At 40.6% G+C, this 27,748-nt stretch overlaps 4 protein-coding genes across 8 annotated transcripts in view; 2 read left to right on the top strand and 2 right to left on the bottom strand.

The window, feature by feature from the left end:
- Positions 1-1,936: 1,936 nt before the first annotated feature.
- On the bottom strand, positions 1,937-17,088 carry grapa (GRB2 related adaptor protein a). Its single transcript, XM_085933807.1, has 6 exons — positions 16,830-17,088; positions 12,362-12,440; positions 10,579-10,676; positions 9,755-9,874; positions 5,912-6,080; positions 1,937-2,773 (listed from the first exon to the last, which is right to left on the bottom strand). The coding sequence occupies exons 1-6, from the start codon at positions 16,862-16,864 to the stop codon at positions 2,588-2,590; spliced, it is 687 nt and encodes a 228-aa protein (XP_085789933.1). The 5' UTR covers positions 16,865-17,088; the 3' UTR covers positions 1,937-2,587.
- On the top strand, positions 15,355-25,559 carry epn2 (epsin 2). Of its 4 annotated transcripts, none has more exons than XM_085933802.1 (10): positions 15,355-15,676; positions 18,334-19,012; positions 19,246-19,400; positions 20,125-20,237; positions 20,416-20,520; positions 20,605-20,710; positions 21,201-21,353; positions 21,498-21,590; positions 22,365-22,592; positions 22,662-25,559. In XM_085933802.1, the coding sequence occupies exons 2-10, from the start codon at positions 18,582-18,584 to the stop codon at positions 22,985-22,987; spliced, it is 1,710 nt and encodes a 569-aa protein (XP_085789928.1). In that variant the 5' UTR covers positions 15,355-15,676; positions 18,334-18,581; the 3' UTR covers positions 22,988-25,559. The 4 variants fall into 4 exon arrangements, with proteins under 4 accessions (XP_085789928.1, XP_085789930.1, XP_085789931.1 ...); XM_085933804.1 differs by having other exon boundaries at positions 15,356-15,676; positions 21,498-21,527; XM_085933803.1 differs by lacking the exon at positions 15,355-15,676 and adding an exon at positions 17,629-17,705.
- On the bottom strand, positions 24,934-27,596 carry b9d1 (B9 protein domain 1). Its single transcript, XM_085933806.1, has 7 exons — positions 27,361-27,596; positions 27,150-27,218; positions 26,538-26,649; positions 26,369-26,465; positions 26,199-26,261; positions 25,990-26,057; positions 24,934-25,905 (listed from the first exon to the last, which is right to left on the bottom strand). The coding sequence occupies exons 1-7, from the start codon at positions 27,421-27,423 to the stop codon at positions 25,763-25,765; spliced, it is 615 nt and encodes a 204-aa protein (XP_085789932.1). The 5' UTR covers positions 27,424-27,596; the 3' UTR covers positions 24,934-25,762.
- The window catches only part of cacna1ha (calcium channel, voltage-dependent, T type, alpha 1H subunit a), a 60,034-nt gene continuing 58,007 nt past the window's right edge, over positions 25,722-27,748 (top strand). For both annotated transcript variants that reach the window (XM_085933798.1, XM_085933800.1), the window contains exon 1: positions 25,722-27,708. The gene's annotated coding sequence lies outside the window, so the exon portion shown is untranslated. The remainder of the gene's footprint in view (positions 27,709-27,748) is intronic.

Raw genomic sequence — 27,748 nt, 5'->3', positions numbered from 1 at the left:
ATTGTCACATGATAGTCTGTTTTGGTGCAAGTAAAATAGTGAGAAGTGACATATCTTCTTTTAACAACATTGTGTTTTTGTGTTCCCTCATTTTTTGTATATATATATATATATATATATTTTTTTTTTTTTAAAAAGTAGGTCAAACCAAACCTCAGGGAGCCAGCCAAAGTGCTGACTCCATGACTTGAGTTCCTCTTTTTTTTTTTAGCTGTGTAAGGATTGTTTGTCCATATTATCTGTTAGAGCGAGTTGGACAAATTTGATGAAATTATACCACACAATGAAAATGTTGCCACAGACAGCCCGAGGACAAATGTCCCATTTTTTTCTCATAGCACATGATCTTATAAAAGAAACCATGCTAAGCCGCCTACTTCACACTGATTAATTGTTTCAACACTTGCAGCATTTATACAACTTGTGAAAAAAACGAGACGTGTGCTGTTCTTCCCGTCATTAGATTGTTGAAAGCTGCAAAGTCAGTCCAACTGGTTTCACATTTTTTGTTGTATTTGGCTTCACTATCTCAAGAATATTAGTGACTTCTTAGCTTTGACACTTTCCCGTCTGTTGCCTCTCACTTTATTACTGTCACTCGCATGTCTGCTGTTGATGTATTGCTTCTCCTCCCTGCATTCCCTTCTTTTTTTTTTTTTTTTTTTTTTTTGCTTCTCTTCCGCCTTAGCTTCTCTTTCACCACAACCCTATTTAACTGCTGTCACATTTTGTCACGTGTCACAGGTTCTTCTTTGCGTGTCGCTTGTTGATGTCAGCACCCAAGTAATCGAACGTCTGGTGTGCGACACACAAAAAGAGCATTTGTTTTGAAATGACTCGGCAAAATTCTATTTCAAGCGCCAATGAAATAGGAACTATTTTCGTCACACCTTTTGACTGCATCCAAACTCCCCCGTGAAACCCGAGTCAAAAAATACGAGGAAATATCACACTGAAAATTAATTGATCAGAAATGATGCGGTCGAAAGGGGATATCCAAATGTGACCTCATTTCCTACTCCAGTTGAAATCTGACATCCTGGTGAGAGAAACAGCACCACATTCTTCACATAGCACCAGTCAACTGACAACTGCGTTATTCAAAATGGCAGGATTGTGTGTGTGTGTGTGTGTGTGTTTTTGATGCTAAAACATCAGCTTACTGACTCAAAGAATGACAGAAATTTGAAATAAAAACATACACACATTTCAATGTACCAGATAAGCCCATCGTAGACTTACTAAAGTAATAAAAAACAATATGATAGAACCACCATGCAACTCAACATTTCCTTAAAGAGCAAAATGCAAATGACAAGTCAAGGTGTGACTAAATTTTGCATGAATATGGTTGTGAAATCGCACAAAAACAACAATTTCCTGCTACTGATATTACAATTCCCAGAATGCAGCTCATTTAAATCTATTAAATAATATGTGGATGACATAAGTAGCTGCTATTTGTTCCCTAAATTAATTAGGATTAAAATATAATTTTTGTATAAATAATAAAAAAAGAATGTCAGTTCAAATATTAACTTTTTGGGAATTTTTTTAATCACATTTGCTATTGGGTGTTTGCGTATGTGCCTTGTTTTCCATAAGCAGTACGTGTCACGTCAGACTGGTCTTCTCAGCATTGCCCCGCCCTTCTTAGTTCACAGCCTATTTGCTTTCTCCATTGCGTTGGTACTTGTAATCACTCAGAGCATATTAAATTGCTAACCCTTCTTTCATCCGCAGAAAACATCAGAGTACTTTGTGTGTTAGGCTTTTGATATGATTTACATAATGGCATGACTTCTTTCTACAACTTCAAAGCCTCTACTCAAATAAGCTTGACCTTAAGTAGAAAGGAAAGTTCCTAAGAGGCCATATGTACCTGCCCCACTTTATTTAATCATCGGAAACTAGAATGCAACAGTGATGATCAGTCTTCAGAAGAAAATTTATTGAAATGACTCATATTTGTCATGAAATACCTTGTGACTCTTTCTAGCTAGTTGCTGTGACCGAAAACATTTATACAATGTTTTATTTTACAAGGAATTGACCAAGATATGGTAAATACAACATTATATACAAAAAAAAAAAAGAAAACCACACACAACTGGTCTGATTTACAGTTCAAACAGAGTACAACTGGTTTGTGATTCTTTTTTTTTTGGGTGGCCTATTCACACTATCATACAATTCAATGTGCTCTTCAAGTATTTCGGGAAAAATTGTACATGAACTTCCACTGCTCTCCACAAACATTGCGGATATGCTGAAAAAACCCCCCCAGTATATTATAGAATGATGCGGTTATGGTTTGGATTTCTACGAGTGCATTAGTGGAGTAAAAAATTGTTTACATGCCTTGAATGGTGTCACTGATTCGATATAGCTGAAGAATATGGGCTGGAGTAGATGTTGTGCCAGTCACAGCTGGTCAGGTGGGAAAAGCAAAGTATTTTCGAAATGATTGCATCACTAGTCAATCTCCAGGCCATCTGCTTCAAAGATGACTGGTAGCCAAGAGCAGAGAAGAGCAGAGAAGCGGTGGAAGTGACGTCGATGAGAAGGCCCACTTATATGTGTGGGTTCACTGACAGTGGTAAACAAGCTGGACATACTCTGGAGGAAAGTAGCCCACGTGTCCATGGCAACGGCCCCTCCAGCGCAGTGAGTCGGAGCAGTCAATGAGCTCGATGACGTCACCCCGCAGGAAGCGTAGCTGCGAGGGGTGGTGAGGGTTGAAGTCGAAGAGAGCGTGGGCATGGTGAGGACGCTGACGAAAAAAGAGCGAGAAAGATAGAGCAGGAAGTCACAAGCGGAAGAACTAAGAAGGAAAGAACAAACTGGGTGTCTGTATATTTGCAAACTATCATTGCGTGGAATAATATTTCATTCAGGCAAATCATAGAGATAGATGAATGGTTGCAAATGCAATAAGTTGAGTTTTTTGCTAGTGCTTTGACATTTTCATTCATTTCATGATTATTTCACTCAATTGCGATAAGTCAACCGAAGAGCGAGATCTAACCACATTGAAATAAATATTCAGTGATGACTAATAACTCTCTGGACTGCCTGATGTGTTGTAGTTGAGTATCAGAATGTTTGGGGGCTGCAAGCAGCTCATGGTGAAAATTTGGAGATGAGATTGGAATGAAGAAATTATAAACACTTTTGACTCAAATGAAATCAAATGGGGCATCAAACTCATTTTTTGTCGTGGTCATAGTTTCCTTCGGAGGGTCATTATGGCTGTCAACGCCTTATATTATATTCAGTAATATGCGACACAACAAATCAATGAATGTTTTGAAATCAGGGACTAGTAAAAACTGTTCAAATATTTGAAAAAGATCAACGATAATAAAAATTGCCAGCAATATCTTTATGTTTTGAAAGCAAAGACAATTTGTAATTTTAGCGTTAACATAAGTTGATGCACAATTTGTCTTTGTGGGCCATATGAAATGATGTGGCGGGCCGTATCTGGCTCCCGGGCCTCTGGTTTGACACCGTTGATTTAGACTCATTTTGAAAAAATAAAAATAAATCTGTGGTTTGCCACAACTCTTTCCAGTCGTCGATTTGCGATTAGTTTCTTATTTGAGAGCACACAGCTAGTTGGTTTACGCTTTGTTTCTTATTTTTTTTTGAGAGCACACAGCTTTTATCAGCGGAAAACCGCTTGCACAGAAAAACAATGAAAAAAAATCGAGAGAAGGCACAGCTAGCCAAACGACGTGCGCAGAGGAATGTGTGCGATGCCGAGATAAGCTCACACACACCTATACGCTAAAAATAAAACTGCCTTCAATAAAATGTACCCCATCGCCTTTCTGTCCAACTGTGTTTGTCTTTAAGTGCACCAAAAACAAGTCTGTGTTTACTTTTCTGCTGGCCATCAGCCTCCTCTGATCTCTGCAGGCTGACAAAGTAAAAACTGATTAGCTGGAGAAAAGTGACTATTTTAAGTAGCGCCTTTTCAACCTCAGTGACCTCTCTTTGCTGTCAGTTGCACTTCTGTTGAAGAAAGTAGATGTGAACTAAGAGGGAGATTCAAGCTTGGAAAGAATACCGATACTTTGTGCTTTATATTTAGTCATTTGGCTTCTTGTCAAAATTCACAATAGTTGCCCTAAACGTGAATTACTTCAAGGTGATGCAGTGTAGTCTGCTTTTTAAAATGTCAAGCAAGTTTTTGCATGATCATAGTTTTCTGTTAGAAGTGGACGCGTTGAGGCTCGAGGGTATTCGCGATCTGAGGATGGAGGGGTGGGTGGGAAAAGCGAGAAGAAGAAAAAAAAACCATTCGCCATCCTGCCATGATGAGATAAGGAGCGATTTTGTGCCGGGTAATGAGCTCATTTGGAATTAGTTTGGGAAGAAGATGACACAAAAACGCATTGTAACTTAAAACTGGTCGTCACATATTTGATCCGATCAGAGCTGAATTATTTCTGTGACATTATATATTATCGGTAATATTGAATTCCCAGGCCTAGAATAGAGCTAGGATGATATATAAATTGGAGGGAATATATATTTTAGAATACCAACTAATCAATAGAAAAAAAATATATCAATGTTTAATGTTCTGTTGAGTTGTGCAGCTGGGATCCAAGACTGACAAAAAATTTCCGTGCCAGGCACGTTATGAATTCTTCTCGCTTGCCCGCTGCCCAACAAAAAATAAAAAATAAATACGCTGCTCGTAGTAATGTGTCTATTCATCAAGAAAGTGGAAGCACGTCAAGTACAAGGACATAGGAGATGACCTTTCGTTGCATGAATTTTTTAGATTCAAACGCGGGCACGGAATTCAAGACGTTGTTATGTATTGTGTTGATTTTTAATCGATAAATATTGATTCTGAACTCCTCCAGATAGTGTTCGTGGCTCAACTGTGTGCTATTATATTGAATTGATCTCCTAATTTAGCATCTTGTGAGGGGCAAAAGAAAACCTAAAAAAAGGGATTCATCTTTCAAACATAATTCATTTTTCACTGCATTGATACGGTAATGATATGATCTCATTGATTTCCTTTTACGGTATAAACAAGGGAGTTTCTAGTTCATAGGTGTGTGTCACACCAGACGACCTTATTTGGATGATTGACGTATGATTGGCACTTTGCTACCACAGCAACCCGTCAAGCCACATGGTTGTGCGTATGAGTGGGGATTACGTCCAGACAACACCCTGTCGATCATGATTTTCAGGTGTTAACAGAGGACATCATCAAACCTTTTGCCATTCCACTCTCCGCTTTTGATTTCACAATAACATCATGGGAGCTTCAGAATCTTTATATTTGCTCGGATTCAAAAGCTCTATTTTATTTTATTTTATATATTTTATTTCTTTTATTTTAATTAATTTTAATGTATTTTAATTTATTTATTAATTTATTTTATTTCAATGTCACTGTGTCTTCTAATGGTCAAATTAGTCTTGGAATGGTTTTAGAAATATGAACACATTTCTCACATGGCAGATGGAAGTCAATAAAGGAAGCACACACGGGACAGATATGTTTTGTTAATGGTGTGGTTAACACATTGAATTAGACATGAAGGATGAAATGAGACACAAAAAAACGGAGGGCATACAAATATTTATTTGACTTGATAGGTTCTACCTGCCCACACCTCTTTGAAGGTTCAAAAAAACATTTCCCGGTATGACGTATGCCAAAATAATAAGGACGTTGTTAAATTAATCAGTCTGTGATGTTCTATTAAATGTTAAAATATAAAAGTATTTATTAAAGAGGGACACACAATGTATCGAGATTTCTGGAGGACATTGATGAAATGTCAAAATGTCAAATGGGCTCTGTGTATTTGTATTTAGTATATTTTAGAAAATATATGTTATAAAAGGTTTAAAGTAGAAGTCACGTGCTCACTCTTGCAAAGTGTTCGGGATCTCGCAGAAAGACGGTTCTCTCCTTAGCGATACTGTTGCTATGATAGAACTCCACAAGCTCATTCAGGGAGGAGAAGAGCTCATCCCACACGTAGTATTGACTGCAACGGTCCTGCAGTACCTTAAAGTGTTGGACGTGGTCACCATAACTGTCAAACACAGAAAAAAATATATTTAAAAAATGTCATTTCATCGCTCACAACACTTTTTTGCTGACACAGTCGTTTTGTCTTATTTAAAGCTAGTCACTGTTACTAATAATTTGTTGTTTACATATTTAAAAAAAAAAAATCAATTCAAAGTAAGTCATTGTCTAATAGATAATAATCTTATAAAATGACTCATGTTCTGTCTGACGGAAAAAAACAACAACATGTCAGCCGACATTTTGATGTCATTGAGTCATTAATGGTTGTTCCTAATGGGATGCTCATTTGCGTGAACAATTTCCTCATTTGCAACGTCACTCAAGAGACATTTCCTGCTATTTATTTGTTATTGGAGCAAAAAAAAAATAAAAACCCTCAGTACTTATATAATTAATTTAGTTCCTCAGAAAAATCAATGCATGCTGCAATTAAACAGCCATTTTTCTTCCGCCGACACTTCCTACCTGCTCCCCGTGGCGGTTGCTAAGTAACTTAGCAGTTTATCTTTAGAAATCGGAACATCTCACCACGATCATTACTGTTATATAAGCTCCTGTAACATACAGCCAAAGTCGACTCAACACCCCCTTATTTCTCAAATCATCCCAGAGTAGGAGGGTGCAATGTTTACATTTAATGATTGCCAAATATCGGTCGTGGCAGATTTTGCAAAATCAATCGCGTTATGTGCTTTCAACTAGACTAAGTCAACCTGTGACAATAAGTAGCCCCTCAATTCCAAAAGTAACTCCATGCTCCATGCTGTGAAGTCATCAGCCCATTATGACGTCTGATACCCTTTGCTGCCCCCTACTGATCAATTTGGGTCACTGACACTCCTGAGTGATGGGCATGACCTTCCTGTGCTCTTGATATATTTCATTTTTGATTACCCATTTTAAAATCCACGATTTGAACTCAACAACAATGTGGTTGAAGCAAACAACAAAATATATTTTTTTCTTTTTTCTTCCTTAATCAAAGTACAAATAACTTTATAACCTTCTATAAGAATGTCATTTGGAATGAAACATGTTCATTAAATGGGAACAGATCAACCACAATAATCCAATCAATCATTCACTGCCAAGACTTTTCGCTAAAATCCATATTTGGAATCTATAACCATCAATGTAGAGTCCTTCCTATCATCATTTGAATCTGCCCAGAAGTCCGGCCGATAAACTCTTAGCATGACAACGTGATGAACAGTACACACACATTAATACAGACACAGGCTCGCTCTCTCATTTGTGTTCTTTATCCAGTGTAATTAAGGCCCACAGCGATTGAGAGATTATCTTCTTTTTCTCTGTACAAAGAAATCTGGAGGAGGGATTGAGACTGACGTTTGGAAAGCCACCTACTGGAGATGACGCGATAGAAAGCGGTGAGACATCCTGACAGCCAAGTTATTTTTACAACTTTTACCCGACGCCAGCACAATTGGAGATGCATGAAGGTCGCTCTGCTTGTCTTTCCCTCGACTTCCTCCTTCAATTTGCTCTCACTTCCTATGTGGTGCTATCAGGCCCCGTTCTCTAATCTCACCTTCTGTTTCCTCAATGTCGTGATTATACTGTAACAAATGAACGCCATACCCACTGATTTGGCCGGAGTGCGTTTTTGAAAGGAGGATGACGTCAGGGCTATCCAAATAACAATACATCGTGTGTTTTGGGGCTGTTTGCCAGATTGTGTGTGCAGATGTGTCTAATTTATTCTGATTTAATTGCGCATTTATTCAGATGGCATAACATATAATAATGTCAGTACAGGCAATAATATTTCTCGAATTTTTTTGTTTTATTTTGTCACCTGAGACTACATTTTGCAATTTTTTTGCCACTTAAACACTATTTATTCGCATAAAAATATGATAATTAATTTATTATAATTATATTGACTGTGGTGTATTTATGATCATAATTCTAGAATTATATAAAACAATATTTTTATGAATAATTATATCGTCTAATCATAATGATCAAAATAATTATAATTCACGTATTGCCAAATTAATACATCTCTGAGAGTGTCTAATAAACACCTTTTTGAAACAGCATTGCATCAACGACAGTCTACAACACATGAAATATACATAAATGCGGTAGATATGAATTTTGGGCAAATATAGAGTACAATTATTTAATTGCCGGTTCATTACGGCTTGAGTTAGTTATTAAGACTGCGGTCCAAAGAGCGTGGGTTTAATTCTCATTCCGTGTCACTATATCGGGCCTGTGACTGTCGAACACCTTTCACCCAAAAGTCAGCCGGGATATGATCCAGCTCCTCGTGCCTTCTCAACAGAATACACAAAATTCAACGATTGTAAAATTGCCCACTAGCAATTGACATTCATGCTACACTAGATCCCTCAAAGCTTATGAAGCCGTAACATCAACACAGCCTTAAGTGGCCATTCCTTTTAACAAGCCCCGATAAGACACTAATGATGACTGATGACAAAGATTCTCAAAGCCAAACGGCCCGCAGGAGCATGAGTCAGCGATATCAGAGGTCGTGTGAATAATGAAGCAGCGTTCAAAATGGTTTCCCCTGTTTACATAATAGACAAGCAGGTTTTTACCCAGCATGCATTTGTTGACGATGTCGGCTTAATATGTACAAATGCATTAAGTGTGTGCAATTACAGCATCTTTGATATACTACGTAAATATTGCATTTCTAGATCTCATAAAAGTATCTGATTATATCATAAAAATAATACAATCAAAATGATGCCGTGTTAGATAGCAATGTGTTTCATAGCTACCCTCACTCAATCGTATTTTATTTATGGACTCAGAGACGTAATAAGTTTAATGTTTTTTTTTTTTTATATACAATATAAATGTCACAACATAATTAGTCATGCTCATGATGCATCCATTGAACTTCCAACTTCGCCCGGCTCTAAACTCCACTGGTGTATAATTTTGGGAAACTTTGATCAACACTGGTCCAAAATAACTTGGACTTCTAATATGGAAAATTAATTTCTCATGTCTCTTCACAAGAGTCTAGGTTGCATCACTTTGGCCCACTTTCTAAAAATAAACTACTAAAGAACCCAACGGGGCAGATTTCCTGTCGTGGTTTCACGCCAGTCACCAGACACATTTTTTTTTTTTTTCCCCCCCATAATCACCATGACAAAAAAGTTCAACAGAAATTCTGACTCTGACACTCCACCATAAATTTGCAATTTATATATTAAAACTGCACTTAGCTGAGTTCGGAGTGAAGCACTCACATTAACTGTCACCAAAAAAAACGTCTTCCCAGATATGAGGAGCTGTCAGCGCACACACCTGACCCAATTTTGGTGCCTACTGCACCATCCAGCAAACAATACCTGTACAGATGCCTACAAAGTGCCAAAAATGTCGCACATTTTAGCCTTTCCTCTGAGCTCAGGGCCAAAATCACAAGCGTCCACCTCTGTCAATACCTGCCCGGCCTTACAATCAGTGCCATCAAGATGCTTTCGTGTGCAAGATGAGATTAGCTTCCTGCTTTTTACACCCCCATCACTCCTCAAACTGTTTTCCTTCGTAATGAGTTCACAGTATTTACAAGATTGATGTCTCATTTTTAAAAAAAAAAATCGAATTAAATGAGCGTAACATGTATTAAGAGGAGTAAATATAAATGAGAATTGTCTTTACCTGACCGACATGGAAAACTCCCCAGGAGCGCTCTCGCTCTCTCGGACTAAAAATGCTCCACATTCCCGGTGTCGCAGTCGACTTTCTGCCACACCGCGAGATATACGACCTGCAAACCACCTGAGGGATTGGAAAGTAAACACAATGATATTAGAGTGGTTATTTTATTTCTTTTTTCCGAATCGTTGCAAAGTATTAAATCAAATTGAAGTATTGTTTTTTTTTGTGTGTGTCATAAGAGAATGACATTTAAAAGGAATTCTTACAATAGCATAGATCACCGCTGTCGGACACATGTTTATGAAGTTATTAAAAAAATAAATCAACTGCTAAAATTGCACACAACAATTCTGTAGAAGCTGTATATAAAGTAAGTTTCACAACATTCATTTCTTTTTAGCCAAACCTTTGCTTTTGGAAAGGCTTCCTATCTAAGAAGCTACCATTTTCTTTTTTTTTCTTTCCAAGACAAAGCCTGCTGTAACGTTGTCACTTTAGCATCTGTCGGTAAAAAACAAACAAAACAAAAAAACACTCGGAGCCCATCTGGTGTGAGACAGTGATGGAAATGCGGTGTGTAGCAGCAACCACACACATACACACAACGTGTAAGATTACGTAAGTGAGCGTATGAGTAGGATGGGTTTGTCTTTTGCTGGGATGCAGATGTCCAAATCAGAGCAGAAGATGCCTGGAGCTGCCACAGGCTCACACTAATGAGCTGTTAAGATCGAGCATTTTCTGAATATGTGTCTGAATCTGCTTTAGCGACGGCATCGTATGTGCGCGTCAACGTTTTGTGTATGCACGCTGCACGAACTCACGCGTGTGGCCGCAGGTTGATATAGTTCTTTGGCACGAAGCCTTTTCTGTTGTCCAGCTCAGCTGTGTACCAGTTGGGATCATCCTCCATGTTGGTGATCTAGCAACACAAGGAAATAAAATATTGGATCATTTGATTCAGGTTATTATTTCTGGGTCAAAGGTCATGATCAAGTATTGTTTTTTTTTTTTTTCAGGCTTCTTTTCAAACAATGAAACTGTAAATGTGCATTTAGAAGCGTCTGACGTGTTGACCAATCAGGTTTGAGCATTTGAAGCTTTTTTTTAAGAAAGAAAAAAAAAAAGGTGTAAAAATAACATCCTCTTTTCGTTTTCTCACGGCACACCCATTCTGCTGCTTTGATTCTCATTTGCAAGCAGAAAAATGTTAACTTACAGAAATAAGTTTTGTGATTTATACCAATGAAGTGTCCATTGATCGTGTCACCTTGAACACTCGCATAAAAATACACTACTGAGTTCTTACAGAAGGGTAGACAAGCGTGGGTAGATAGACTGACAGACATTTAGTGGGAGTTCAATTACCTGTCCTTCTACCCTGCTTTCCAATAAATTTCCACCCCCACCTTCTAAAAAATAAAGAAAATCTCACTTTAGTTGTTCAATGTTAATGTTGTTTTTTTTTTTAAATGCTCAAATGAGACACACACATTGTCCCAGACGCTCATACTCACTTTAGTGAAAGTAAAAATGGGTTAATTTATAAGAAATGGATGATTTACTATGTTGTTGTTTTTTGAGCACATGAGATGTTGTTGGGATGAAACAATACACATTAGGAGGGTTTTGATTTAGAGACTGTCATCAAAACCGATTTTCACTTTTAGGATTTACTGCTTGGAGAAAAATGGATTTTTATTTTGGTGGCTTGGCAGTGGAACACACAACTTTTCCTCCCTTAACAAGGCTATTTTTAAATTGTGAATCGACTGTCCTTTCTTCTAACTGCACACCAGGACTTGGTCAAACTCCAACACAAAAACAAAACTGCTCTTGTGGGACACACAAAAAAATGGATTTTTGCCTGTATAAAAGCAGAACAAATAGTAACCCATTCACAATGATAGGAAATAGGAAAGATTCATCTCGTCGTATTTGACCGAGATTTGAACCTGACCTATTTTGACTGACATAAGCAAAACCGTTTTGCTAAAGTTGACTATGCTACCATTCCCCTAGAACATGAGTCATCAACAGTCTACTTAAATGAAAAAAAAAAAACAAGACGCCACGAGTAAAGATATATGAGTGCACCATACCAAAAAATACATCACAAAATCATACACATATTTCAATGTCAATATTATTATGTCTTATTTAAGGTGACTAAACTGAGTGATGACGCAGCAGTCCCCGAGCTCCTTCTATTCAACATCCATCACCACTATGACATAAATCAACTTTTTATTTTTGATCCACACCTCATCATCTCCCATTCTATTATGCAGCGCTACATAATAACACTGCAAGTATGGACTGTTTGTAAGTTTAGCTCAGTGGTCCAATCTTGCAAGTGCCAAGCTTACGTTATCTTGATTCATTGCCCATTGTCGTGAGACTTTTAAAATCCAGCGGCTTAATCTCTTCTTGTCCCTTTACATGAGCTCTAAACAGCTGGCATGTTACAAAACTAGAAAGAAGTGCCCGACAGTCCACCATCATCAAGATTTGTGGCATTTCTCAATCTGTTTTATGCAAATATTTAACAACTATATGCAGACATGAAAAAGTAGATGCTTTATTATTTTATTTTCTTTGCTTTACCTTTAACAACTCTCCTTTGTTGAAACTGAGTTCATCGCCCTCGGTGGCACGAAACGTATACAGTGCCACTGCCTCCATCCTGATAACCACCAGAGCACGCACACACATACACACACACACACAACTCAGTCAAATACTTCCACAAGTGTTCCAGAATGAAAAAAAAAATGAAAGTAGACAATCTGAAAGAAGAAGAGATGGTACCCGCTCTGTCTGCGGAGCAAAAGGATGAGAGAGAGCGTTGTGAGCTCAGAGAGGAGAAACACAACTGGCTGGTGCTCAGCAACACACTGCCATGAGTAACATTCTGAGAGAGAGAGCGAGAGAGAGAGAAAAACAGAGACCACACACAGGATAAGAGAGTGGGAGGCACTTCCCGTGTATGAACGTTTGCTTCATAAGGTTTGTGGTTCCTTTCTACACTTAGCTGAATGTTGATCACAACTCATGTGCATCTCGATAAAAGCAAGACTTTGTTTTAAAAAAATGAGCAACATCCGATTTGTGTTGATTTGAAGTCCTACAATGTTGGATGGTGTTCCACAGGGTTCAATTCTGGGGCCTTTACTGTTTTTATGGTGTCTGATATATTTGGGTTCCATCTTGTGTAAATGATCAGATGTATGTCCTGCTAAGCATAAAAGACATGCTGCAGGGATTGCATTGATGTTTGCAGAATAACGAGGATGTAACATTGAATGTAATATTGAGGCAGATTTCCACCCCACATTGGAGGTTAGATGGCTTCCATCGTTATCGCTCACGTCGAGGCCTCTTAAATCCATCCGAAAAAAAAGTCTTGTCGATATATTTAGATGTGATATATGCTACGTGCCACATAAAATAGAATGAAGTGCGTTGAATATTTTATGACGACAGAGAGCCAGCAATGTGTGAGTGACATGTAGTGTTGGTATGCATGTGTGAACCCAGCAGCAGAAACGGGTCGAGTGGAGTGATGGTTGATCTTGCGTCATTTTTCGGAGCTGAATTCACTCTTGCATGAAGACCCCTGGAGTTGTTGAGAAAGTGCTCTTTAAATATTTCAAGGGACATTCGCAAGATCAGACAGCGATGTATCAAGTCTCACAATGCATTTGGGCCAAATATTAAATTGTTATTTATCCAGCATTAGTACACAAATTCCAAAACAATGTTGAGTTTTGGAGCAAAGCAAAACATAAAACTTAAATTTGGGCAAATTTACTCCATCAGGTTTACTTGCCTAATTATTGGACATTTTTTTTTGGATCAAATCATACTAAATCCCCATTCTGTGCAAAATGTGCAGGTTTTCCAAAGGTTATTGCCTTTTTTTTTTACCCCCTCCTACTCGATCTTTGAAATGCACCAACAAGTTAATTGCCACATTGTGTTTATGAGCTCTATGGGAAACTGTAGAAAAGTAGCGAGAGGACAATGCGTCCAGGAAATCCAAAAGCTTGTAGATGTAAAAAGCCTTTCTCAGGGTGCTGAAAGGGTGAAGCTAGAACAAAATAGGAGGAAGTTTTCAAGTTTCAAAACGCAAACACATCATTCATCTGCTCTCCTACTGTTAAACTTAGGAAATCATTTTTATGTTGGTGGTGATTTGGCATTGGGGTTTACAACATTTGAAAGCTTCTTGTTGTTTCAGGTGATCAAACAGTGAAGTTGCATACTTCTTTTGACCTGTGAGAAAAACTTGGGAGTCCAATAATTAATACACCACATATATGTGTAACCTTTAAATTCCCCTTTTTTTTCTCCTCAATCAAATCTTGAACACGTCTGACCTCTGTTGGCCAAAACTGGAGGTGCGTGATCGTTGAGCTGAAGCTCTATAATTTATTGTATTTAAAATGTATCATTTATTTATTTGTTTATTTATTTGCAGTTACTCTAATATTCTTGTTTCAGACTAACACAAACAAACCCTGTCATTGTACATTAGCTTCACTTCAGCTTTAGTTGTCCTAACATAGCACCAAATATAAGCTTGTAAAAGAACCAGTAAGGATCTAAATATAATAATAATAATAATCATCATCATAGAACCTTAATTCAACATTCAACAAAACCACAGCTTAAACTGTATTACATTAATATTGTATTTCCTCCTCTATAAGCAGGAAATTGTCTATTCATAGCTCAGTCCACTTTTGCACTCGTCTATTCATAGAACCTAATTTAAATATCATAAATGATTTTTTTTCCATCTTAGACGTCATGTGACTATTGCTGTTTGGACATGATCAGACACATGCAGTGGAAAAAGACTTAAGGGATGGAATGCTGCCCTGCCATGTTTTCTGGGTTTACACCGTCACACCTGTAACACACACTGGATGCCTTGGAAATTCCAGACCTCATGTAAAGTCTCTTTCCTTTTTCATATTCCATTCATCCATCAATTTTACATATTAATTTGCCGGCATAGTGGGCTAATAGTTGGCTCATATGGCTGACATTTCTGGAGTTTGGCCTGGGGTCCTGTCTTCCCGTGCTGAGTTTCCAAGTTCTCCCTTGTGCTTGCATGAGATTTCTCAAGATACTCCACCCTCATTGCAAAACACAATAACATTCATGTTACGTCAACTGAGGACACAGAATTGTCCAGAAATTCGATTGTGAATGTTTGTGTGCATTGCCATCAGCTCACGCAACCTTTGACCTTAGTGAGGAGGGTTATTATATCAGTATTTTTTTTTCTGCCCACAAAGGTTAGCACGTTTTTGACCAGTTAACATTGCACCTACATCAACTAGCATTTACGTGAGGAAAAACTCTCACATTACATTGATTTAGTAGTTTTAAGAAGATCATTTATTGATCACTAATTTCGAAATAGCCTTAATTGTCCTTCACTTGTGGGATGAGGAAAAAGTACAGTAACAAAGTAGTTGTACTTAGTTACTTCCAACTAATGGGAACACTTAAGATGAGTTCTACTATGAAAAAAACAATTATGTTTTTGTTTGCCCTTTGGAAACAAACTGACAGTGTGTTATTGACGGCTGGCTGGGTGACATGGCTAGCATGGAAGGAAGGTCTTTGTGTGTGAGTCAGGCCGCGTCGGTCACACCCATCCTCGGCTCTCCCCCTCCCAAAGCGCCCGCCATGTTCTGGAGGAGGGGAAACCTTTAGCTTGGCATTAGCATTAGCAACACTTTGGCTAGGCGGAGGCGCAACAAGCTCGCTGCAATAAGTACACTATCTTGATTTTTTTTTCTCCTCCTCTCCTGTTCTCGGCATTCCTCTGGAATTTGAGGGAACACGTTTAAGGGTTTATAACCCTGGACTCTCGTTTAAGTCCGACCCAGTTCGATACATACGGTAAGATACCGCCTGTTTTTTTAATACGTAGTGGAATTATTGAGATGTTTTCCAGAGTCCCTTAATCCAGTTTTCAGTGGCGATGTCTCCACTCAGCACCCCGTCTCATCTCTTAGTAGATTTGCTAGCCTAGCATGCTAGTCGATTGATTTTAACACAGTTTATGGATGAGATAAAATTTGGAAGAGCAAGATCGGATAGAATTCCAGTAAACATAAAGCAAACTGCACGATTTGACGCCATCTGACGTGATTAAAGCGATCAAAGAGAGGACAGACAAGCTCTGCGGCTGGCTGGCTAGCTTCGATCCCAACTTTTTTTTTTTTTCCCCCTCCCCGTCGAAGTATTCCAATAATCGTCGTGAATAAAGCATCACTTGGCTTCAATGTCTTTTTAACAGATGTGTGAAAAACAATAAAGGGTGAATCCACATCGATCTCCCTTACGATTAAAGTTAAGCAAGTTAACACAAGTTTGCTCTGAACCTGCTAACGTTAGCGCTAACAGCTAGTTAGCACCAAGGCTATTTCGACTGAGATTTCACAAACTTCGAACTGAACTATGATGTTTTTTTTTCCCCCCTTCCACACCAAATTCGTAATTATAATACCGTATATTTGTATGAGTGTGAGCACTTTGTGACTATTAGGAAAACAAAGCTACGTCAGTGGCTGGTGAGATACCAAACACGTCACTTGTAAAACAGATTTGTTCTATTTATTTGACACTATCGTGATTTCCCCATCGCTTCCTGGAGATTCACACATTTTTCACAATCGGAATGATGACACAATTTCTTCCTTTGCATCTTTTGGTCGCTTTGCGTCATTACCCTGCCAGGGCGCTGTCTCTGTCCATTATTGATTTGGTTTCCAACTAAAATAGTACACAATAGTGTTGTGGCAGTTGTATTGAATATGAAGAATGTTGTGTTGTGGACTAAGCCGGTGTGTTGTAAAGCGAAAGAAGAATAAGCATCATCATTGTTGTTTTAGCGTGCATGACCTGGCTTATTAATCGGAGGGTTTGGGGAGGATCAAGGATGCTGACATTGATCATGTTCAAATGAACCACAGATTATGTAGGAAATGATCAACCTTTTATATGATCTGATAATTGTGTGTGTCTTTAGTTGTGTTCAATAAAGACAAACCCTGTCAAGCTCATGAGAGACGTCCAGACGAACATTCTATCTCCGCTTTCCGTCGCTCTGCTTTGCAGCTCTTTCAAGGTAGCCTTGTTTTCAGTGTGTTGTACCCGTTATGGGGGAAAAGTTTCAGGAATTTTGAGGCAGTGATTACCATCGAAGTGGTACTACGTTGTCTTGCATTGGACTCTTTGTCTGATCAACAAATGGATAATATCTTGCTATATTTACAGAAGAATAACTGCAGACATCCTGTTCTGCCTGAGTGTGTGGAACTTTAATACAAAGCAATAAAGAATCAAAGGAACAACTGGGATAATAAAATTATTTGGGTGTGTGCTGATTCAGGATGGGCATTTTAATACATGTTTTTGTTTAAATATGCTAGTGCTGTGTAGGCTGTGCTTGAACCATCGCACTTTCATCCCAGTTTTTTTTGTTGCCGACATTACACTGCACACAAGCCGGTCTCGTGTTGGCTGTAGGCAGCGGGTGATCGTTTTTATCGATCAGCAGGGAAAGGCATTGATCGACATATGCCGATCACGTACATTTCCACATGAATCGCCCGTTCACGATCGGTGGCCGATCAAGCAGAGCGCCGCTAGTTTTTATTCTCACCACAATCATTATCGTCATCCGGAACTGCAACCTGCTGACAGCTTATAGTAGTTGTCTTATCATTTTTTTAATAGCAGGAGGCTGATCAAATCATTTAGTAGTTGAGAAAGGACTTGAGTGATGAGTATGGTTGCGGCGGAGGTTGTTCCGGCTTGTGTATGTGAGCGCATGCGCGTATTGGGGCGGGGGGGGTAGTATCGAGGAACGGCAATGGACAAGACAGACTCTCTTCTCTTCCTCCTGTCTGCAGTGAGTGAATAGGTGATTATTGCAGCAGATGTGTAATTAGGCCTCGCTCGTATTCAAGGCCATGCAGGGTGCTGAGAGAAAGTTTGCCGGGGGGGGGGGGGCATGCGCCACAGGAATCACATTTCACCGGCATTCAGTCAATTTACGGGATGTGCCAAGTTGTTTTCTTATTCCCAAGGTGCTCTCGCTCATCCTGGTTTCCTCTCCAGCTGTCCCTCCCCGTGGCACGGCGAGGCCGGAAGACGCCCTCACAATGACACAAGTGATTTCTTTGCAAATGAATTGTACAAGTCGGAACACTCCCTACGCGCACTGTTTACACCAGCGCTTGCTTGGTTGCGGGGGCATGCTGGTGCATGCTGAGTTCACACAGGATAGGACTCAATGTGCGACGTTGAAGAGAAAGGGTGTGTAGAGAGAAGAGATCAAAGTTGAGATTAATAGTTTGGAGAGGTGCTTGTTTTTGGTTTTGTCGCGAATGACCTCGATTCGCCGATAATCAGATCATATGTCATCATCTGACGAGTTGATTTATTTCTAGGTTGAACGACTAACAAAGTTTGACGTCATTTCTGATGCGTCACCGTAAGCTTATATCTGTCACCCGTAATTTATGAATTTTTCTTTTTCTGCTTCCTAGGTAATGGCACGGTTGGAAATACTGCCGGCACTTTGTGTGTGGAGATGGTTTTAGCAGACCTTGTTCCGGAGGACTCAGGAACATCGCACTGGCCTGAAGAAGCCTCATAAACTCTTATCCCGGCATCAAGTTATTCAAAAAAAGAGACTTTGACTGACATCTAGCTGTTGTTTATTTACGCAAAAAGTTTGTCGTGAAAGCTCCTGTTCGTTCATTTCTCCGACGCCGGTCCCGTTTCGACCGCCACCATGCCGAGCTCCACCATCCGTCGCCAAATGAAGAACATGGTGAACAACTACTCTGATGCGGAGAAGAAAGTCAGAGAGGCCACCTCCAATGACCCTTGGGGGCCCTCATCTTCGCTTATGTCGGAAATCGCCGACTTAACCTACAACGTGGTGGCCTTTAGTGAGATCATGAGTATGATCTGGAGACGACTCAACGACCACGGCAAGAACTGGCGCCACGTCTACAAAGCGCTCACCTTGCTCGACTACCTGATCAAGACTGGCTCGGAGCGGGTGGCGCTGCAATGCAAGGAGAACATCTTTGCCATCCAGACCTTGAAAGACTTCCAATATGTCGACCGAGACGGGAAGGACCAAGGCATCAACGTGAGGGAGAAGAGCAAGCAGCTCGTGGTCCTACTCAAAGACGAAGAGCGTCTCAAAGGAGAGCGGTAGGAAATGAATCGGCAAATTAAAACATTGCTATCTTCTTTACCCTGAATCATTTTACAAGGGACATTAAAAAAAAGATACATATGGATAAAAATTCCCCTTGAGGAATTTCAAATAATAATTGTTCGGTTTTCATAACCATGAGTTTCCCCACTGCCATTTTGTCCGACCGGATCTTTTCCAGGATGTGAAAATAAGAGCTTTTTTTTTTTCTCTCTAAACTCCCGCAAAGGTCTCAAGCTTTGAAGACCAAAGAGCGCATGGCCCAGGTGTCCACAGGGAGCAGTCAAATGGGCTTTGGTCGAGGCTCATCGCAACCCAACCTCTCGACTTCCTACAGCGAAGAGTACGGCAGGTCAGAGGGCTCGCCTGCATCCTACCATGGCTGTGAGTACCAGTACAGCACACAATTAGGATGTTTTTTCTAATGATAGTTACGGCACCGGTACTTTTTTTTTTTTAGTCGCAAAGTCAACACACAGGCGGAAACATGGAGGGAATTTGAAACAAAAGCTCCAAACCTTTTTTTTTTCTTTTCACCTTTTGACACTCAGCCGTTCGTACACACCACCGACGCCGCATGTTGTGAGCATGTGGTTTGAGACGACACGGGGTCATACGTTTACATTCTCGACCTTAGTGTGTGGCCTACATTCCTGCATGTAAATACCGCTTCAATATGGAGGCGGAAGGGCCAACAGCTGAGTCATCATTTGAGGAAACGGAACTTAAAATCAGGCCAAAAAGGGGTAAGACTGAGCCGACAGTGTGGGCGTTGCCAAGGGAGATTTTTGAGATTCCACTCCAAGCTCTCTGGGCTATTTTGCGTCGGCAGAGCGCGAGTGAAAAACAATGCCACTGTAGAGTTGACCTATCACATGCCCTTGTTCTCAAGAGGTCCAAAGTAGGTCAGAAACCTATATTTAATTTGGCTAGCATCCCTCCGAGTCTACACAGCGTACATGTAAAAAAAAAAAAAAAGCACTCCCGCTGTGATGTTTCATATTCACGTCACAGTATGGAATCCAATATGTTAAAAGAGTCCACAAAGTCCTGAAGACATACCTTTCGACATTGTTGTCAAGTCCGATGGCCGATTTTGTCCCATCAGCTACGTCCCCCAACGCGGGATCAGAACTGGAACAAGCCAGACCGCAGACGAGCGGCGAGGAGGAGCTGCAGTTGCAACTGGCTCTGGCCATGAGCAGAGAAGCCGCCGAGCAGGTACGAAACATGCGTGCTACGTGGCGGAAAAGAAATCACCACGAGGACACATCTGACTTCATTGTATCATTGGATTCGCATTAAAATATCCGCAGTACGTTCTCAGTGACAGACCTTAGGAGAAGATGAAGTGTGAATCGCTCGGGTGGTGTATGTTCTCACAAATGTCCATTTACAGGAGGACCGCATACGCAGAGGGGATGATTTAAGATTACAGATGGCCTTGGAGGAGAGTAAGAAAGGAGGTCCGGACTCTGGCAAACTGATACACAAGCGAAAAGAGGTATACTGGAGTAACTCAGCACCACCCTTGTGATATTTCAGTCTCCTCGTGCTTATTTCCTAAATGAACTTTTTCTCATTTTAGCCGCAATCATCTCTGATGGATTTGATGGATGTCCCAGAGCCAGGTGCCAGTGCTGACCCCTGGGGTGCTGGAGCTCTGGCTAAAGGAGACCCCTGGAAACCTTATGGTATACATACATTTAGGGAATGTGGTTTTTTTTTTTTAGGTGCAACATTCTGTGTACATGTGGACTGTATACAAGTGTCTCACCCCTACCTTCAGCTCTAAGAAATGTTGGTTAACGCTTTGTCAGCTAGGAATGTTGCTCAGCAGGACCAGTGACAATAAAGTAGTCACTGTACAAGTTCACCCCTGACAGACCACATTTGAGAAATAAGTCCCTATTTCCAAGGAGGTTGTGGAAAAACCACCAAGGAGGGGAGATATTTCCACACTATTTACCCAAGACCTCACACATTGTTGACATAAACAACTCGAGATTGTTCACTTGCAAAATTGTTGCACGGACTTGTGAGTCTACTCTGTAATGAAGAGACTTAATTGTGTTAGAAAGGTCACGACAGAAGGAGAGAAGTCACTTGCAGAAAACCTCTTTTAGCTTCGGAAACCACCTACCCGTATTTTGCCACTCAGCAAAACTATTTTCCACTCTCAAGGTTCTGCTTCTAAGTCGGCAGCCCCAGCGGACCCATGGGGGGCTCCTACCTCAGTTCCTCCCATGAAGAGCAGCGATCCCTGGGCATCAAACTCCACTCCCGCATCCGATCCCTGGGGCTCGGCAGCTACTCGCCCTAAGGCTTCCAACACAGGTAACCTCATCGAGGAAGGATGTTCACGTCCCGTCTCCCTTTAATGTCCTTCGATAAATCTTCACACACATTCATATTTCTTGAGTCTTTTCTCATCCGTCCACGTCTGCTTCATATTCTATGTGACATATTGTCCCCATCCAGGTAGCTTTGAGCTGTTCAGTGAATCCAACGGTACGTCCAAAGAGGACTTCTCAGAGTTTGACAGCCTGCGCTCCTCCTCCTCTGTCCCCGCTGGTACTCACCCTGTCCTTGTCTCCCTATTGACACAGTCTGTGGTGTTCTTCCTCTGTGCCCTCAGATGGCACACTGTGTCCTGTCTTTCTATGTTTATTGTACGACCAGACCGGAGCAATGAGCCATCTTTCTTCTCCTTGACAAAATTCATGAAAGAAATGAGAATATTATTTTGTAAAATAAGGCTATTTGCTCTGGTCTGGTTTTGTATCACCATGTTCATGTTATTGTGGTGTTTTTTTTTTTCCCTCACAAGGCTCAAACCCTTCTAAGGGTTTCCAAATATCAGCTTGGCACAGGATTTCTTTTTTTTTTTTTTTCCTCTTGCAGTTAGATATTTGTGGAGAAGCAGACACTGAATGCAAATCTGTGTTCAATGCAAACATGTTGGATGTTAAAAAAGAAATCAAACTTCTAAAGTGACTGAAGGACTCCAGGGGGAGTCAGTTTACCTCTTTTGTCATTGTTGTAAGTGAGTTGCTATTTTGGGCTGAATTCGTTCTAATGCCACGTGTAGCAGATGGCTTGCCGGCTATTGGTGCGTTTCCATCGCTCTTTTTATTCATTGCTACCAAAAAGACTGTCCGCCTCTTGCTGTCCTCCCAAAATAGTTTCCTTTGTTTAATTGACGACATCAAAAATATTTCAGTGAACACTCGCCTGCAGATGGATGATGCATTTGAGCATTTTGAACGCAACTTTGAATGTGGAGATGTTCTGTTTTCATGTAAGGTCCCAACTTGATTGGAAGGAGGGTTTCTATGTGTCTTGTAGGTGATGGTGGTTTACCATCCTCCATTCCCTCCCAAGCCAGTCTCGCTAGCAGCGGCAGTTTGGACATCTTTGACCCTCTTCCCACATCCGGCTCTGCTTCTTCAAATCCCATCAGGAAGACTCCAGAGTCTTTCCTGGGGCCCAATGCTGCCCTGGTCAACCTGGATTCTCTGGTGACCAAACCAGTCCAACCTGCACCAGCATTCAACCCATTCTTAGCTTCGACAGGTATCTGGAGCTCAGCTGTTAAAATGCCATAAACTTTTTGTGCTTCTGACATTTCCCATGTTTCTCTAGGTGGCGCCGCCGCCTCCGCCACAGCTTCCGTGACAGCCTCCGCCGCCCCTGCCAATCCCTTCCAAGTGAGTCAGCCGGCTCCTCCGACCCTCAACCAGATGCGAGTCAGCCCCATGCCTTCGGGGTTCGCCAGCGGCATGACCGAATCCCTGGCCGTATCCTCCATGCCCATCCTACCCATCAACATGGCCCCTTTGGCAGGCACGGCCCCCGCGGGCCACTCAATGGGTGCAATCGGGGTCGGCGCTATGCCCCAGCCAATGATGAGCTTGCCCCCCCAGGCTGGATCGCAGCCCACTGGAGCCACCAACCCGTTCCTTTTGTGAGGAGGATGACCGCAGGACAACTTGCACCTCCCCAAAAGCTCTCTTTTTCTAACAAAGCGAAAGCAAGGTCATCACCAACGTGGCATCCTTTTAACACGACCACACGCTTCCTCCCTCCCTCTTCCTCTCTCAGTGCTACCAACCGCCTTGTCCTATGTGTTCCATTTCCATCCGCCACTGTCCGTTTTGGCATCAGAGTTAGAGTAGCAGGGGTGTTTACATTCCCGCCCCACCCACCGAGACAGGTTAAGCTGGTCAGTCCGCTAGCCTGCCACCCCCCCCTTCTGCCGTAGGATTGCTCCTTTCTTCTGGAGTGACAGAAGCCTGACTCTAGCTAACGCCAGGATCTTATCTCGTCACTAGAGCTAATCTTTTATAAGCCCTGTCAGCTGAATAATGTGTGTGTGAGTGTGTGTGTGTTGGGGTGTGTGTGTGTGTGTGTGTGTGAGTGATTGCACATACTAGTGCTATTACACTGTGTATTTTCCAGGAAGCTTTTCCTTCACTTACTGGAGTTAGAATGATAGAGACTGTCAGAAATGTTTATACAGTGTGTGCGAGTGTGTGTGTGTGTGTGTGTGTGTGTGTGTGTGTGTGTGTGTGTGTGTGTGTGTGTGTGTTCCAAAGCAGGGATTTTGCACATTTTGTTGGCTTTGTTTTTTTTTTGTCCCCCCCCCCCCTTAAACAAAATGATTTCTGCAACTTTCTGGGCTCACCGTTACACCTTAGCGTAGGCAAGGAGGCTAGCTGCTAACCAGGATGTGACAACCTTTTTTTTTTTTTAATTTTATTTAGCGCACTGCATCACAAGCGCTCAATCCGAGCACTCCGTTTGGACCACCACAAAACACGGCAATTTCCAAGGCTCACGATCCCAACATTGGGAATGCTTCCCAAAAGGAGATGAACTCCCATGTCCGAGTGATTGGCACGCTCGCCGATGACCTGCCAATGCTTCGATGCTCCGTTTGATGTTTTAACATCAAGGCCCACACCCTAATGTGGCTTGAGACATAAATATGAACTGCGACGGTGTCATAGTGAGGCATTGTGGGATTTGTTTTTCTACTAGGGTCAAAGGGAAGTGGGAGTGTGTGAGGGAGGGAGGGAGCGGGCGGTGCCAGCTTCCATGTGTACTTGAATGAGCAACGTCAATTGTTAAGTGGCGGCGGTTACGTCTGCAACATCAACGTGGAGAGAGGATGATTTTATCTGGCCAACACGCAGAAGTTCCAGGGAGGAGGTCGTAGGTCATTACCCATGGTTACTTTTTGGTTATTTACTTGTGCTAATCCTTTTTTTTTTTGTGTTGTTGGGGTGTTTACTAGCTGTATTTTAAATTTTAAACTACATGAGGTCATTCTAGTGTTTTCACCCTATGGGTCAAGCATTCACTTCTCTTAGAAGCACAACTGTTATCAAAGTCACAGCGACTGATCTTCGAGGATGCCCCCCCCCCCAGAGTAGGCCCAGCATCAGGGTCACAATGGGTTTTTCTTTTTCTTTTTAGTAACACTCCATTCTTACCCCCCCCCCATGTCATTTAGAGCTATTTTGAAGTTTGTGCAAAATGTTTCGATATCGGAGTATTACTTTGGAGAAAAACTGTGTAATACGAGATGATGGAGGCAAATCTATCTCTCGAATCGTCTATCACTGCCAATATTTTTTTCCGATTGTTTGGTGTGCCGCCGCCCCCCTCCTATCTGCTGTGCTACGCTAGTTGGGCCCCCTTCATTTTTTTTGCGCTACATTTGTCTCAGGCAAATGGAGGGGCGGCTTCAACCGTGTATGAGTTTGGATAAAGCTGAGAGAAACTGGGATTTTTCTTTTTATGCTTATGGACAGATGGGTGATGAATGATTTAAGCGCAGTCCAGTCAAACTGTTTAATTGCAAGAAAATATATATATATATATGCAAACATTGTGGAAAGATCATTTGAGGAAAAAAAAAAAAAGATAAATGAAAAGCTGATATTTTGCAAAATTGGATTTGCTAATACTAGGCCTACTGTAATCTAACTAAGACATGCTGTTTTCCCCTCACCCTCCTAGATGTCACTAACCTTGAAGTGATGACGGCTGCATTAAAAGAGAGAGAAAAAATGGAACTGTCGGATGACAACTTTAAATGACCACTTTTTCCGACTGTGTACTTGTGGCAAGCTTACGAGGCATCACTTTGTATTCACTATGCTTTTATTGAGGAACTACCCGACTTTACAAGACTTGTCTTTATATGCATTAATTAGCCACCTTTTTATTCTTCGTCACGTCTTGTCTAGTTACCTTTCTCATAGTACCGGGAGCAGGCTGCTTTTTATTCGATATGTGCTCAATCTGTCGGCATTATAACTGTATAATATAATTTATCATTTGTATTATTGTAACATACCGTTCTTTTTTTTTTTTACCTTTATTATTCTGTGTTATGGGTTTTTGTAGGAAAACATCACCGTGGAATCTTAACGGCATCTAAACAAAATGAAAGCAACAGGCCGCAGACTGTTGGTTGAGGATGAGTGTAGCTGCATTGGTTCAAAATAAAATGTATATCACTTTCAACTCTAACGATTGTCAGTGTCTTTAAAAAAAAAAAAGAAAAAAGATCATAAAAAGTATAAAGTCAAAAATACATTTACTTTTAAAAAAAAACACTTTTATAAAACATGTTTGAATTCAAACAGTAAAGCATCTGTTGTGATCATCATCAGAAAGTTAGGGTGGACACTAGAAATGCTCATGATTACTTAATATAATCACAAATGCGTATGTTACTCTGTGGACAGGCCCGATGAGGTGGCGAAAGGTGCACTTGGTGAATTTGATGGTCCAGAATCATATCCCAGTTTCTTCATGTCCTTCATTACGATGTTAAAGCAGACTGTGACAAATCCTTGAGAGCAAACCCGTGTCACTGCAATCATTAAACAACAGGTAACTTCATGCAAACACAACACAACATCCCCAAGTTCAATAGAGAACAAACATTCACACTTACCTTCTCGGCCTTCACCCTGGGCCACCACTTTAGGGTCCGTGTACTCTGGTCGACGTCCCCAAAGCCAACTTAAAAAAAAAAAAAGTATAATTGAGTGTGTAATATAATCCAGAGCTAATTTGGCCAATGATAATTTTTGTCTTGATACACAAATGATTGAAATTGAACTGAAGTGTGGTGTTAAATCACTAACCCAAGGATCAACTCACCTCGTGAACCTCTGAAGTCTCCATGTGGGTTCAGGAACAAACATGGGGAGGATCCGTGTATGTCTGTGATATTAATACAGGTCTTAATTAATATTGGATCTCAAAGTGACTTATTTCAATAGCATGGAATTTAGTCATTAAATATGATTTGAAGTTGATATCGTACTGACTTTCCAGGTGTTATTGGAATGTGTGTTGCTCCATAGCCTCTGACCACATCGTTGCCAAACATGTCTGGTCCATACACACTCAGCACAAGTTGAGGCCCTGATTTAGAAAGAGCACATATTGCATTAAATATTAAATCCAAATTAAATCTTATATGTGCTTAGTACTCACATCCCGAAGGGTTTGTGCTCTTAAAAGTTATGTCCAGTGGGAAGTTCCATATCAATTTTTGTGACGGCTGATTGCCTTTGCAAGTTATTTGAGTGATGCCTTCCTCCAAACCCTAGAGGCACAAAAAAAAAAAAAGTTGACGTGACTTCCGTCTTTGTGTGCGCGGACGTCTTAATTCAGGAGTTTCTCGTCGACTACTATTGCAATGATTACATCGTAATTATTAAATTGCACGATGACTTTACATTAGAACTTTAATTCTTGGCATGACGACTTTAACTCGTCAGTATGACGAAATTTCGTCATGCCGATTTCAAATCTCGTCCCGTCTTTTTTTCTTCTTTTTTTTCTTTAAATTATGATCGCTGTGTTAAGCAAATAAAACGCTAAACAAATTATAATATTGAGACATGACCATTGCAAATCTGGAAAAAAGAAAACAAATCTACAGTGTAACTCTGGGCGAGAGGTCACAGGTGTGCAAAAGGTCGCCAGCAATTTATACGGTAATTATTTTTAAAAAATAAAATAAAATCACGCATATATTTTTTCAGATTGTGCAGTGTTACACCTAATTTTACTGTAATCCGCGGTATTCAAAAAGGTACTCACAGTGGTGGGTATCCAGTCTTGGCCATAAACAAAGCAGTATTTGCAGTACAAGTCGTCATAACTCGGAAACTGAAATGTGAAAACACGCCATGTCAAATGCATGAACTATAATAAATAATCTTATTTTTGATCTTGCACAATTGCAAAGTATTACAATCACTGTTAATGCTAACGTGTTAGCCGTAATGCTAAACACTTAAGAAAACCTCACATTCGCTCCCTCAATCTGTCCATTCACCGAGAGAAGAAACACTGATGGGTTGCTTGTAGCCATACCGGTTTTAAAAAGTACATCGAAATTTGTTTTTGGAAGATTATAGCTTTTGAAAAAACATTTTTTGCCTGCTCGTTGTAATAGCCAGAGCCTCACTGTTGCTAAGGCGACGATATTTCCAACCTATGGTTCCTCGCGAGGGACAAACTAAACGAATGCTCAAAAGTGGAAAGAAATTCCTGCAATGTCCACAAGATGACAGCAATATAGCAAATATTCAACTGATGAAGCCGGAAAAGGCTTACAACAGGGATCATGAGGAGCGGAAAACGGAATTGCATGTTGGTGAGTAAATATGTGGAATTCATATTCAACTGTTGTGTTT

The sequence above is a fragment of the Syngnathus leptorhynchus genome, chromosome 16, assembly GCF_054491065.1.
Source record: "Syngnathus leptorhynchus isolate UIUO chromosome 16, UIUO_Slep, whole genome shotgun sequence".
In the NCBI taxonomy this organism is placed as follows: domain Eukaryota; kingdom Metazoa; phylum Chordata; class Actinopteri; order Syngnathiformes; family Syngnathidae; genus Syngnathus; species Syngnathus leptorhynchus.
This window is presented reverse-complemented; position numbering and strand designations above follow the sequence as displayed.

Excerpts from the sequence above, each read along its gene's own strand:
- grapa (XM_085933807.1), bottom strand. The coding sequence starts at position 16,864 with ATGTTCGTCTGGACGTCTCTCATGAGCTTGACAGG. Across the intron at positions 10,677-12,361 it reads ACAAAGGAGAGTTGTTAAAG|ATCACCAACATGGAGGATGA; the intron begins GTAAAGCAAAGA and ends TTGTGTTGCTAG. Across the intron at positions 6,081-9,754 it reads GAGTTTTCCATGTCGGTCAG|TTATGGTGACCACGTCCAAC; the intron begins GTAAAGACAATT and ends TGTGTTTGACAG.
- epn2 (XM_085933802.1), top strand. The coding sequence starts at position 18,582 with ATGCCGAGCTCCACCATCCGTCGCCAAATGAAGAACATGGTGAACAAC. Across the intron at positions 19,401-20,124 it reads GCCTGCATCCTACCATGGCT|CTACGTCCCCCAACGCGGGA; the intron begins GTGAGTACCAGT and ends TTGTCCCATCAG. Across the intron at positions 22,593-22,661 it reads CCCATTCTTAGCTTCGACAG|GTGGCGCCGCCGCCTCCGCC; the intron begins GTATCTGGAGCT and ends ATGTTTCTCTAG.
- b9d1 (XM_085933806.1), bottom strand. The coding sequence starts at position 27,423 with ATGGCTACAAGCAACCCATCAGTGTTTCTTCTCTCGGTGAATGGACAG. Across the intron at positions 26,058-26,198 it reads AGACTTCAGAGGTTCACGAG|TTGGCTTTGGGGACGTCGAC; the intron begins GTGAGTTGATCC and ends TTTTTTTTTAAG. Across the intron at positions 25,906-25,989 it reads CCAGGGTGAAGGCCGAGAAG|TGACACGGGTTTGCTCTCAA; the intron begins GTAAGTGTGAAT and ends TAATGATTGCAG.